Source organism: Mus caroli, chromosome X (genome assembly GCF_900094665.2).
Source record: "Mus caroli chromosome X, CAROLI_EIJ_v1.1, whole genome shotgun sequence".
Classification (NCBI taxonomy): domain Eukaryota; kingdom Metazoa; phylum Chordata; class Mammalia; order Rodentia; family Muridae; genus Mus; species Mus caroli.
Window position 1 is genome coordinate 130,783,337 of NC_034589.1, and position 12,830 is coordinate 130,796,166.

The window sequence follows — 12,830 nt, forward strand, 5'->3', positions numbered from 1 at the left end:
TAGTGGACAGAGGATTTTAGAGAACCTGCCAACACTTGACACATTCAAGAAACATGCAGAGTTCACTTTCCTTCACTCCCACACCAGCCGGGAAAGTCTCCGCGTTGCGGTAAGCCGGAATCTCCGAGTGCTTTTGAGTTGGGAGATGACCCAGGAACATTTAGGGATGATTGAAATCAGGCCCTACACCATGAGAGAAATTGTTCCTGCTCAATGCTGAGAGAAAATGAAAACTAGTTGTGTCAACTGCCATCAGTCTGGATTTGGACTTTGTTCTTAGACAGTAATGCTTCAGTGGCTCCCGAGTCAGCCAACAGTATGTTAAATTGTGATGGGCCTTGATCATTTGGCACTGCCTCAAAACATGAACAATTCTGGCTGCCTCTGCTGCTCTCCAAACTGCCAAGGACACAACATGGGCAGGTTTGATGGTACCCCTCCCCTGAAATCTTTAACATGCCAGGCTACCCACGCTGAACTCAGCCTAAGTCTTACTTTCCCTTATATATGTTGTGTGGCCAGCACAGATGTAACAGTATATGAGACCAGCAGAGTGCCAAGAGCCTATGACAGCCTGCTTGGGACCACAGACCATACATTACCATGCTTTTCAACTGGTTTTTTTTTTTTTTTAATGGCTCAATACACGAGATAATAAAAATATATCCCCTGGGAAAAGGGGGTAAGAATGCAAGCTGCCAGGAGTCTGGGCCACTCTGAAGGTAGAGGGTATCAATATCTCGGGTACATATGGAATCTCTTGTACCTTTCTGGGGTTACAAGACAGTATACATTCAATGCTAACAGCCCCAAGGCTGTTAGCATTGAATGTATACTCCTTGTTACCAGCAAAATTTGAGGAGATTCACTCTTGCCTCTTTTAAGTTGGTTTAATACTGGAGGTTTTCCCAAAAAGTGTTAACAGATACTGAACTACAAAAGGTCTTCTGCCTTTTCCAAGTTCTGCCAGGCTTGGGTATACTTCTGAAGTGGTGTGACTTAAAACAAAGGAAATCAAATAGGTTTGGAGCTTGGTTTTGTTTCCTAAAGCAGTCCAGTGCTGTGCTATGCTGTACTTCTCTTTTAAAATGTTTGGGGATGGGGAGATAGGGGGGTTAATCCTAGCACTCAGGAGGCAGAGGCAGGTGGCTGGTCTATAGAGTGAATTCTATAACAGCCAGTGCTACACAGAGAAACCCTATCTGGAAGAAAAAGAAAGGTTTAGCTATATGTGGTGGTGTACACCTCTAAGCCAAGCACATGAGAGGCTGAAAGAGGCTTCTACATTTGAAGCCAACCTGGGCTATAAAGGAACTTTCCCACCAAAGAGAGGAGAGACAGACCCTATTTTCCATCCTTAGCACTAAATAAGAAATAAAATTTTAGACGCTACATTTGAGTAATGCCCAAAGTCACCTAGCAGAGTTACAAATAGAGGTGTGTGTGTGTGTGTGTGTGTGTGTGTGTGTGTGTGTGTGTGTGTGTGTGTGTGTATGTGTGTGTGTGTGTTCATCTTCATACACCTTATATACATATATACATATAAGGTGTATGAAGATGAACACACACACTATATATGTATATATGTATATGTAAACATTAGCCTAAAATTATTAGAATTTACCAATAATTACACCCTAACTATGCCTTGTCCCACAGTTTCCATGTTACAAGATATTCAACTCACTGTATTAAAATAATAGTTCTGAATCCAAATAAACCAACGTAATAAATACAATTTATAAAAGGTAAGTTAACCACTTAATTCCAGATATCCAAGCGCACTACTTAGAAAGCCTAGGTAACATTCAAACTTATAGATTTTTTTATATTGATATATAAGAAAAAACAAATTGGCTTGATAACATGGGTGGATTTATTTTTTATAAGATTCAAGTGCAAACTTAAAAATAAGAACAAAGAAAGCTTTTCAAGAGTCAACACAAAAATCTAAGGAACAATCCTACAATCGTGCATTTTAACAGAAAATACAAATATGAATATAAAATTTGTAACTACATTCAAAATTAAAATGTATCTCTCCAGTTCCCAAACGCCACACAATCTTTTAACCTGTTCTCAGCTTCTCACTGTAGAAACATTTGTCATATGCTACCAGGAAAATATAGCCAAAGATTACTAGTCAGTCTCTATGAATAAAGTAACAGGATTCTCCCTTGCTTTGGACTCTATGAATCATTCATTTGTATTTCATTTCTTAAAAATCAATCATATCTTCAGTCTATATAAAAAAAAGAATGAGTACAAATATCAAAGAAATAAAACCCTTTCATGTAATTAAAGCAAAAATCATGAGTGTTCAACTTAGAAATGCACACACTTATAATCAATAGTAAGCGCAGCTTTATTTGATGGCTGACATGTAATAACTGTGAACAATTTAAATAGGTATAAAAATGGAGATCAAAATCTTTAGGCTCAAATACTTAAAAAGTCACTATGAATATGGAAAATAGTTCTGTTTACATAAACATGTCTACTTTTGATGAAAAGTCAGGGGGGCAGTGGCATCTCCCTGGTCCCTTAACATGTTTGGATTTTCATGAAGAATTAGCAGCACCCAACCTTGTGTTAATTGCGTGAGTCTTAAGGACCTAGTTGGCAGTGTTCCAGCTTTGGGAGATGGGAGTGGGTGGGGTGCAAGTATCTTAAATAAGATAGTATGCATGCACTCACATTTTAAGATCACCATTCCAAATGGGATACATATATTGGAAAAGCCTTAAAAAAAAAAAAAAAAAAAAAAAAACTTTAAGGATAAACAGTGCACTAGGAGGACGTAGAAGCTGAATAGTAGTCTACTTGATAATTAATGTCTTTTCACGCTTCAAAGGCAAGATGGTAGCATGAGAATACTCACATATAACTTCAGGGAAAACTTGCCTCGAATTTTATTTTGCAGAACACTGAAAAGAAACTTTTACAAAAACCTTCGCTGTTGCTCATAATACCAGATGATTTTTTTCATTATTACCACCATATACATAACATTTAAATAATTTCTTTATAAATATTTTAGAGCACAAAGAACTCATTTTGTTGTAGTGGTGGCCCACATCTGTACAACGCAATGGAAGCAACATATATATATTATATACACACATACACACTTGTATATGTGTGTGTGTGCGTGTGTGTGTATAAAATGATTATGAAAAAGTGCAAAGAATAACAGTATTAAGAATTTTTGCTTTTTACAGTAACTATGGTTCAAGTGCGAATATCTATCAAGAATATATAATTCCAGACTTTAGCTAAAGATTCAAAAAGAAACTCACACTCCAAGTTACTTCACAGACAGTCCTTAATCAAGTAACTCTGCCCTTCTCCCAAATCTAGCATTTCCAGTTTCTAAACTCTTCACAAACAGGAAAAGTGGTAACAGTGTTTTCTTCCCTTGAACTTCCCCAGGCTCATCCAAGACATTTAATCACCCGTCGGTTTGAACAAGATTTTGAGGAAGTCATGTATCATATAACCCGCTTTGCTGAAATTAAAGCGAAATGAAAGGCTCTCTGAAATGCACACTACTGATCAACAATCAATCAGCAACAGCAAGCAGACCATACATTACAAATGTAATTTAATACAAACACATTTGAAAACCAAGCCCTGTTATCAAATTCCGAGTCTAAATCTCTTTCCCAGGTTCAGTGCTACACAAGGATCCTAACTCTGAATGCTTAGGATTCACCAGCGTTCTAACAGAAAGGCAATGAATCTTGCTGAATTCTGATTGACTTTCTAACACGTTCCCCTTGGTCTCAGTCTTTAACCACATTACACACAGGTCACTTTTAAAAAGTGAACATTCCTTTTAAGACATTTAAATAATTACAGATGCTGACTTTAGTTCTCAGACATCCAAAGGAGCAGTTCAGCTTCCCTTCAAATACATTATGAGATATTTTTGGTAGGTGTGTGTTGTTTTAGTCTTAACTTCAGGCACTGTAATTATTCACAATATTGCAACGAGTCTATGTCTAACCTACATGACAATTATGATCTTAAGATAATACCTTCTAAGATACTGATTCCATAGAATATGACTGATTTTTGTCCCTTCAAGATAAATGGTTGGAAGAGGATTTCAAAGCCTGGTGGCACCCACCTCTGCTTTGAGTAGTGTTAATACGTAATTTTGTCATGATTATTATAGAAACTTCTGAACTAGGAAGACACAGACGCTGGAAGCTGTAAATTTCTTCAATTCTATCTATTCCAAGTCCAATTTCTTTACTTTAGCATTGAGTATCTTCTCTTTATAAAAACAAGGGTATATAAGGCTACTTTTAAAAAAACAGAATTTCTGCTCTAAACTTAATAACACAGCTAAAGGGAAATGTCTTTGCGATCTCAACTTCACTAGGACTATGCAAGTTAAAGTAGACTCAACTATTTTCACGACTTTTGGTTGTTTTTGTTTCATGTCTTTAGAAAATACATCTTACATTCTAACAAGGAGATCAACAAAGGCTTAAACTCTAGAACTAAAAACCATCAGGCCACCTCCTGTGTAAATGGAAATCAGAGAGCCGCATTTTATTTGCCCCCATACATTCGCTCAATGTCTTTAAGATAATGGTTCTTCAACTCCTTCCTCTTCAGCTTGAAGGCATCTGTTACCAAACCAGTCTCGGGGGTCCATGGCTCTGGGCTTAATCGAACCTTGATCGGAATTTCAAATCGCTCCAATTTCACTGAAATAAAAAAAAAGAAGGAAAGAATGGTAGGATAGAGGCAGGAAAGAAGAAGAAAGGAAGAGAAAGAGAGGGGGTTAGAAAACAATGAATCCAACATAGAATTTTCAGAATTGATGACCTAGGTGATGCAATAAAAGAAAGTTTATTTATTTATTGGTATGTCAATTAACAATATGCACACTAATAGGCAGCTTTGCTCACAGACACACACACCCCATCTTCCTCTTAGAACCTTTATATCACTGTTCTCTGCCTGGAGTGGTTTTCCATCCAGAGGTGTCTACTAACATCCAGAATTCCTCCATTTGTAACAAAAAAAGACTAGATTTTTTTTTGTCATCATACACACACACACACACACACACACACACACACACACTTTCATATTTTATGAGCACACTTCATTCCATGCCTGTATTTCCCTCCACACATATTATTGATGTGTCTCAACCACTACAAGGCAGGCTCCATGAAAGGTCGTTGTTTTCCTGGCTGTCAGCTATGAACTAGACCAAGAGTCCTCAATAAATTCATACAAATCTATTAAGTCATTCCATACAAAATTAAGCCTCCCGGGGGCAGGTGAGATGGCTCAGCAGTTAAGAGCACTAACTGCTCTTCCGAAGGTCCTGAATTCGAATCCCAGCAACCACATGGTGGCTCACAACCATTCATAATGAGATCTGATGCCCTCTTCTGGAGTTTCTGAAGACAGCTACAGTGTGCTTACATATAATAAATAAATAAATCTTTTTTTAAAAAATTAAGACTGCCAAAATATATTCCTTAAAAGCTGTATTATATGATCAAATGTGAACCAACATGGTATTTATTTGGTGTAATAATAGTGCTTAAAGAGTGTAAGAGTGAACACAGTACATACTGTGTGGGAGTTACACAAGTCAGTATATGTTGGGAGAAATATAAGAAATTGAGAACATAGAAGTAGCTGGAGGGTGGCATATACCTCTAATCCCAGCATTCAGGAGGCCGAAGCAGGTAGATTTCTGTGAGTTCCAGGCTAACCAAGCCTACATAGTCTGAGCATAGACTCTGTCGTAAAATAAAAGTATCAATAATAAAAAGAGAACAGGGTATTCAATCATATTACCCTATTTCTTACAATGCCCCAAGGTATATATTAACATAATCTCATTATAACAATTCTAAAGGCCAGACACCCAAGCATGTGAGCTTGATTTTTTTTATTAGATATTTGCTTTATTCACATTTCAAATGTTATCCCTTTTCCTGGTTTTCCCTCTGAAACCTTCCTATCCCCTCCCCTTTCCCCCTGCTCACCAACTAATACACTCCCACTTCCCTGTCCTGCCATTCCCCTACACTGGGGCATTGAGCCTTCACAGGACCAAGGACCTCTCCTCCCACTGATGACTGAGAAGGCCATCCTCTGCTACATATGCAGCTGGAGCCATTGGTCCCTCCATGTGTAGTCTTTGGCTGGTGATTTAGTCCCTGGGAGCTCTGGGGGTACTGTTTGGTTCATATTGTTGTTCCTCCTATGGGGCTGCAAATCCCTTCAGCTCCTTGGGTCTTTTCTCTAACTCCTCCATTGGGGGACCTGTGCTCAGTCCAATGGTTGGCTGAAAGCATCCCCCTTTGTATTTGTCGGGCACTGGTGGAGCCTCTCAGGAGACAGTCATATCAGGCTCCTGTCAGCAAGCACTTCTTGGCATCAGCAATAGTGTCTGGGTTTGGTAACTGTATATGGGATGGATCCCCAGGTGGGGCAGTCTCTGGATGGCCTTTCCTTCAGTCACTACTCCACTCTTTGTAACTCCTCCTGTGATTTTTTTTTTGTTCCTCCTTCTAAGAAGGACCAAAGTATCCACTCTTTGGTCTTCTTTCTTTTGAGCTTCATGTGGTCTGTGAATTCTATCTTGGGTATTCCTAGCTTCAGGGCTAATATCCACTTATCAGTGAGTACATACCATGTATATTCTTTTGTGATTGGGTTACCTCACTCAGAATGATATTTTCTAGTTCCATCCATTTCCCTAAGAATTTCATAAATTCATTCTTTTTAATAGCTGAATAGTATTCCATTGTGTAAATATACCACTGTTTTCTGTATCCATTCCTCTGTTGAGGGACATCTGGGTTCTTTCCAACTTCTGGCTATTATAAATCTGGGTATACACCCAGGAATGCTATTGCTGGGTCCTCAAGGTAGTACTATGTCCAATTTTCTGAGGAACCACCAAACTGATTTCCAGAGGGGTTGTATCAGATTGCAATCCCACCAACAATGTAGGACTGTTCCTCTTTCTCCACATCCTCGCCAGCATCTGCTGTCACCTGAGTTTTTGACCTTAGCCATTCTGACTGGTGTGAGGTGGAATCTCAGGGTTGTTGTGATTTGCATTTCCATGATGACTAAGGATGTTGAACATTTCCTTAGGTGCTTCTCAGCCATTTGGTATTCCTCAGGTGAGGATTCTGGTTGCCCTTGGATTTGGAGCATAGATGTTCAGAATTGAGAGTTCTTCTTGGTAGATTTTTCCTTTGATGAGTATGGAGTGTGGAGTGTCCTTCCTTATCATTTTTGATGAGTTTTTGGTTGAAAGTTGATTTTATCCAATATTAGAATGTCTACTCCAGCTTGTTTCTTGGAATCATTTGCTATGAAAATTGCTTTCCAGCCTTTTACTCTGAAGTAGTGTTTGTCTTCGACACTGAGGTGTGTTTCCTGTATGCAGCAAAATGCTGTCTTTTTATTGGGAAATTGAGTCCATTGATGTTAAGAGATATTGAGGAATAGTGACTGTTGCTTCCTATTACTTTTGATGTTATTTTTATGTTTGCATGTTTATCTTCTATTGGATTTGTTGAAAGATTACTTTCTTGCTTTTTCTAGGGTGTAGTTTCCCTCCTTGTGTTGGTGTTTTCCATCTATTATCCTTTGAAGGGCTGGAAGTGTGGTTGTAAATTTGTAAATTTGTAAAAGTGTGTTGCATAAATTTTATTTTGTCATGCAATATCTTGGTTTCTCCATCTATGGTAATTGAGAATTTTGGTAGGTATAGTAATCTGGGTTGGCATTTGTGTCTCTCAAGGTCTGTCTGAGATCTCCCCAGGATCTTCTAGCTTTCATAGTCTCTGGTGAGAAGTCTGGTATAATTCTAATAGGCCTGCCTTTATATGTTACTTTACCTTTTTCCCTTATTGTTTTTAATAGTCTTTCTTTTCTTCTCTTTTCTTTAAATTTTTTTTTATTACGTATTTTCCTCAATTACATTTCCAATGCTATCCCAAAAGTCCCCCATACCCTCCCCCGCTCCCCTACCCACCCATTCCCACTTTTTGGCCCTGGCGTTCCCCTGTACTGGGGCATATAAAGTTTGCATGTCCAATGGGCCTCTCTTTCTAGTGATGGCCGACTAGGCCATCTTTTGATACATATGCAGCTAGAGTCAAGAGCTCCGGGGTACTGGTTAGTTCATAATGTTGTTGCACCTACAGGGTCGCAGATCTCTTTAGCTCCTTGGATACTTTCTCTAGCTCCTCCATTGGGGGCCCTGTGATCCATCCAATAGCTGACTGTGTGCATCCACTTAATAGTCTTTCTTTGTTTAGTGCATTTGGTATTTTGATTATTATGTGACGAGAGGAATTTCTTTTCTGGTCCAGTCTATTTGGAGTTCTGTAGGTCTCTTGTATGTTCATGGGCATCTCTTTCTTTAAGTTAGGGAAGTTTCTTGTATAATTTTATTGAAGATATTTACTGACCCTTTAAGTTGGGAATCTTCACTCTCTTCTATACCTATTATCCTTAGGTTTGGTCTTCTCATTATGTCCTGGATTTCCTTGATGTTTTGGGTTAGGAGCTTTTTGCTTTTTGCATTTTCTTTCACTGTTGTGTCAATGTCTTCTATGATATCTTGTGCACCTAAGATTCTCTCTTCTATCTCTTGTATTCTGCTGGTGATGCTTACATCTATGAATCCTGGGCTCTTTCCTAGGTTTTCTATCTCCAGAGTTGTCTCCCTTTGTGATTTTCTTTATTGTTTCTATTTCAATTTTTAGATCCTGGATGCTTTTGTTCAGTTCTTTCACCTGTTTGGTTGTTTTTTCCTAAAATTCTTTAAGGGATGTTTTGTGTTTCCTCTTTAAGGTCTTCTACCTGTTTTGCTGTGTTATTTTGTATTTCTTTGAGGGAGTTATTTATATCATTCTTCAATTATTCTCTCATCATCATGAGATGTGATTTTAAATCAGAGTCATGCTTTTCTTGTGTGTTGGGGTAACCAGGGTTCACCGTGTGGGAAAGGTGGGTTTTGATGATGCCAAGTAGCCTTGGTTTCTGTTGCTTATGTTCTTGCACTTGCCTTCACCATCTGTTTATCTCTGGTGTTAGCTGGTCTTGCTGTCTCTCACTTTGGCTTGTCACTCCTGCAAGCCTGTATGTCAGTACTCATGGAAGACCAGTTCTCTCTGAATAAACCTGAACATTATAAAGGCGATCCTGCAGGTGGCAGCATATCTATGTTTTTGCTGTTGCTGTTTTTAAAGTGAGTGTGTGTGTGTGAATGTGTGTGTGTCTGGGTCTGTGTGAGTGTGTTTGTGTGTGTGTGTGTCTGTGTATACCACGGCAGAAGAAAGGAGCTAGATTTCCCAGAGCTCCAGGATCATGATTATCATTCAGTATCCAAATAATATATTTTTTAATTACATATCTCACTCCAAGAACAGGAAAGTTGTAGGAGCCTAGTGATTCCTGGGATTTTTCTTCTGCTTTCTATATGCAATTACAATGCAGCTTGACATTCCCTAATTATCTTCATACAGCTAAATACACAGTGATATTAGCATCTCAATAACTAAGGATAACTGGGGGGATGCCTCCAGTGGGCAGGTTACTGGTTGAAATAGTTTTTTTTTTTTTTTTTTTTTTTTTTTTTTTTTTTCGAGACATGGTTTCTCTGTATAGCCCTGACTGTCCTGGAACTCACTCTGTAGACCAAGCTGGCCTCGAACTCCGAAATCCGCCTGCCTCTGCCTCCCAAGTGCTGGGATTAAAGGCGTGCGCCACCACGCCCGGCTCTGAAATAGTTTATGAAATACCATATTAAAAGAAAAATTAGAACATGTATCAAACAAGGTTCTGGGAGCCTGGGGACAGTAACATAAGACTTATTTATAAATAATAAAATTACCCCGAAGAAAGCATTACATACCTAAGCACCTTTACAATGTGAATAATCAGAAAATGGACTTTGAAATTTAAAATATTTAGAGTGCTCAGGGTTCAGAAAGTTCTTGGGAAATTAAGATATTGAGGTTGGAAAAATTGTTATAAACTATATTTTAAAACCTAGGTGAAATCTAAGTTGCCTTTTGAAGTAAAAGAAGAATTTGGCATCACTACTAAGGAAATGTCTATGATAGAAATAAAAGCCATTGTAGCTTTCCCGATGAAATTAGAACCATTTTGACAAAGAGAGGGGAACAAAGACTTCTGTAATACACTTTCCTTTTGACCCCCAAATTCCACATCTAAGAATTCACACCAAGAAGAAAATTACACACAGGCTGATGAGATGACTCCGTTGCAAACCTGTTTGCCTCGTAAGCATGAAGGACTGACTGGGCCTGATCCCTAACATCTACATGAGAAGCTGAGCATCTCAGAGATGGGGAGGGAGAGTCAGGCAATAGCTAAGGAAACAAAGTAGATGGTCCCCAAGGAATGAGCTCCATCCTCTATATGCAGAACTGCACTCACCTGAACATGCATACATACACACAAGCCAAAACTGTCACTCAAGAAAATAGTTTTGTAGAAAAGATGTTTCTTTAAGGGGGGTGGGAAGTACTATTCATCTAAAAATAGAACAGGTTAAATATTTATTTTCTGAAGAAAAAAAAAACTAGGAATTAAAGATGATGATGAAATTATGTAGCTAGTGAATTAAGAAACCGCTGGTGATATTGACAAGTGGAGTTGATGCAGAGGGCGAGCAGAGGTCACTCCAGCCAGGGGACTTTAACTTACTTCCTTATAACTTTCTTTATTGTCCAATTTTTCATGATTACAGCTAACTAGTAGTTAAGAAAATTATTACTTTCATCGTTTAAATAAAATGATAAATCAAAAAAACATGTAAACAGTTTGAAAGTTGACATAGAAAAAAAGAAAAAAGAAAGTTGATATAGGGAAATACTAGGCTCCTCTCTACTGCTCCTAGGACATAAATACCCTAAAATAACTTTTCTTGGGAGCCAGAGGTAAGAGGATCACTCCAAGTCTCAGGATATCCTGCTTTAATTGGTAAGCTGTAGGCTAGTCAGGGATACATAAAGAGATGCTAACTTCAATATTTTTTAATGACAAACTCATTAACTACAATGAAGTAAATGAAATGAGGAAAAGGCGTGGGTGGGAAAGTTCACTTAAATCTAGAGAAGAAAACCAAAGGACCACTGCTAACTGACTCAGAGAAGGCTAAAATACCTGCCAACCAGCAAGGATGCCAAGCGTCCTCAATGGAAGGCCTAGGGCAGGGAGCCCTGAGCACTGTTCAAGTGTTTTTAAGTAGTCCCTTTTAAAATATGGATGAACACACAAGTATCAGCAGAAACTAAGAACCCAGGAGATGTCACTGTCCTAATGGCTGTTCATTGCCCAATTCTTTGTGTGACCTGACATCCGGACAACTATAGGTAAATCCTTTGGAATATGTAAAGAGACCTGTAGCCTTCACCAAACCAAAGGCCTATAGCAGAGATTTCCTTACTTTGCTGTGAATCTGCCTGATGTACTCATTATACACTTGAAAAGTGTTTTCATTCATGACTTTTTGTGCTCTGTTACAATAGAACTTCATTTTTTAAAAATGTTACCTCATTTGAATATAGCTGAGGCAACTTAAATCTATGGTCCAGGATCAGGACCACTGATGTTTTCCTCCAGAATAATTAATTTCCTATTCTCCTTGGGAAAGTAAACAACAATTAAAAAAAAAAAAAACCTTCAAACTCAAACTAGGGAGAAGTACAGGGGAACGCCAGGGCCAAGAAGTGGGAGTGGGTGGTTAAGGGAGTGGGGGGTGGGGATATGGGGGACTTTTGGGATAGCATTTGAAATGTAAATGAAGAAAATACCTAATAACAAAAAAAAATTTAAAAAGTCACTTTATAACAACTAAGCAAATAATTCAGCAAGAGGATGCTCCAATTCAAAACATACATACCCATAATATACACATACCCAATTTCATAAAATATTAGTAGATGTAAAGTCAGATTAACCCTCAGCACAATAGTAATGGGTGACTCCAACAACTGACTGTCACTGTAGTGACTATCCCTGGTTGTCAACTTGACTATATTTGGAATGAACTACAATCCAGAATTGGAAGGCTCACCGGTGACCCTTATCAGCTTGGAGATAGAAGTTTCTGATCTGGATCTTGGTATGGAGATCTTAAGGCATAGTGGCTATGGATTCCAGTCTGTAACCAGACTTAAAGCAAAACAGGCTCCTTAGGGGGGAGGTAGAAAGTGTAGTCCACGAGGAAATGCGCTACACTGCTAAGGAGCTTAATGAGTTCGCTAATTCTTTCGAGCAGAAACCTGGCGAATATGTGTGGGAATGGATTTTCAGGGTGTGGGATGAGGGTGGAAGGAACATAAAACTAGAGCAGGCTGAGTTTATTGACATGGGCCCTCTGAGTGGAGATTCTAGGTTTAATACAGAAGCTCGCATAGTTAAAAAAGATGTCAAAAGTTTGTCTGGTTACAGATCTAGAAGAAACTATTGGTGGGCCTTGAGAAACATCAGTATTGTCTTGTTTGGCATTTTCTTCAGTGAAAGTCACTGCTGGTTTGTCAGACTGTGCAAGATAAGTTATTGCACCTGGCCCGTCCTACAACCAAGAAAGAAGCAAGCCAGTAAAGAACATCCCTCCATGGCCTCTGCATCAGCTCCTGCTTCCTGACCTGCTTGAGTTCCAGTCCTGACTTCCTTGGTGATGAAGAGCAGTATGCAAGTGTAAGCTGAATAAACCCTTTCCTCTCCAGTTTGCTTCTTGGTCATGATGTTTTGTCCAGGAATAGAAACCCTGACAAATTGGTACCAGCATA

General features: G+C 38.7%; 1 protein-coding gene across 6 annotated transcripts in view; it reads right to left on the reverse strand.

Moving 5' to 3' along the window:
* Positions 1 to 1,858: 1,858 nt before the first annotated feature.
* The window catches only part of Acsl4 (acyl-CoA synthetase long chain family member 4), a 73,655-nt gene continuing 62,683 nt past the window's right edge, over positions 1,859 to 12,830 (reverse strand). For 4 of the 6 annotated variants that reach the window (XM_021152849.2, XM_029473008.1, XM_021152851.2 and 1 more), the window contains exon 16: positions 1,862 to 4,721. In XM_021152849.2, coding sequence (XP_021008508.1) covers positions 4,564 to 4,721 — 158 coding nt within the window. In that variant the 3' untranslated portion in view covers positions 1,862 to 4,563. Of the gene's footprint in view, positions 4,722 to 12,830 lie in introns of all 6 variants that reach the window. The other 2 variants (XM_021152848.1, XM_021152850.1) reach the window with 2 other exon arrangements.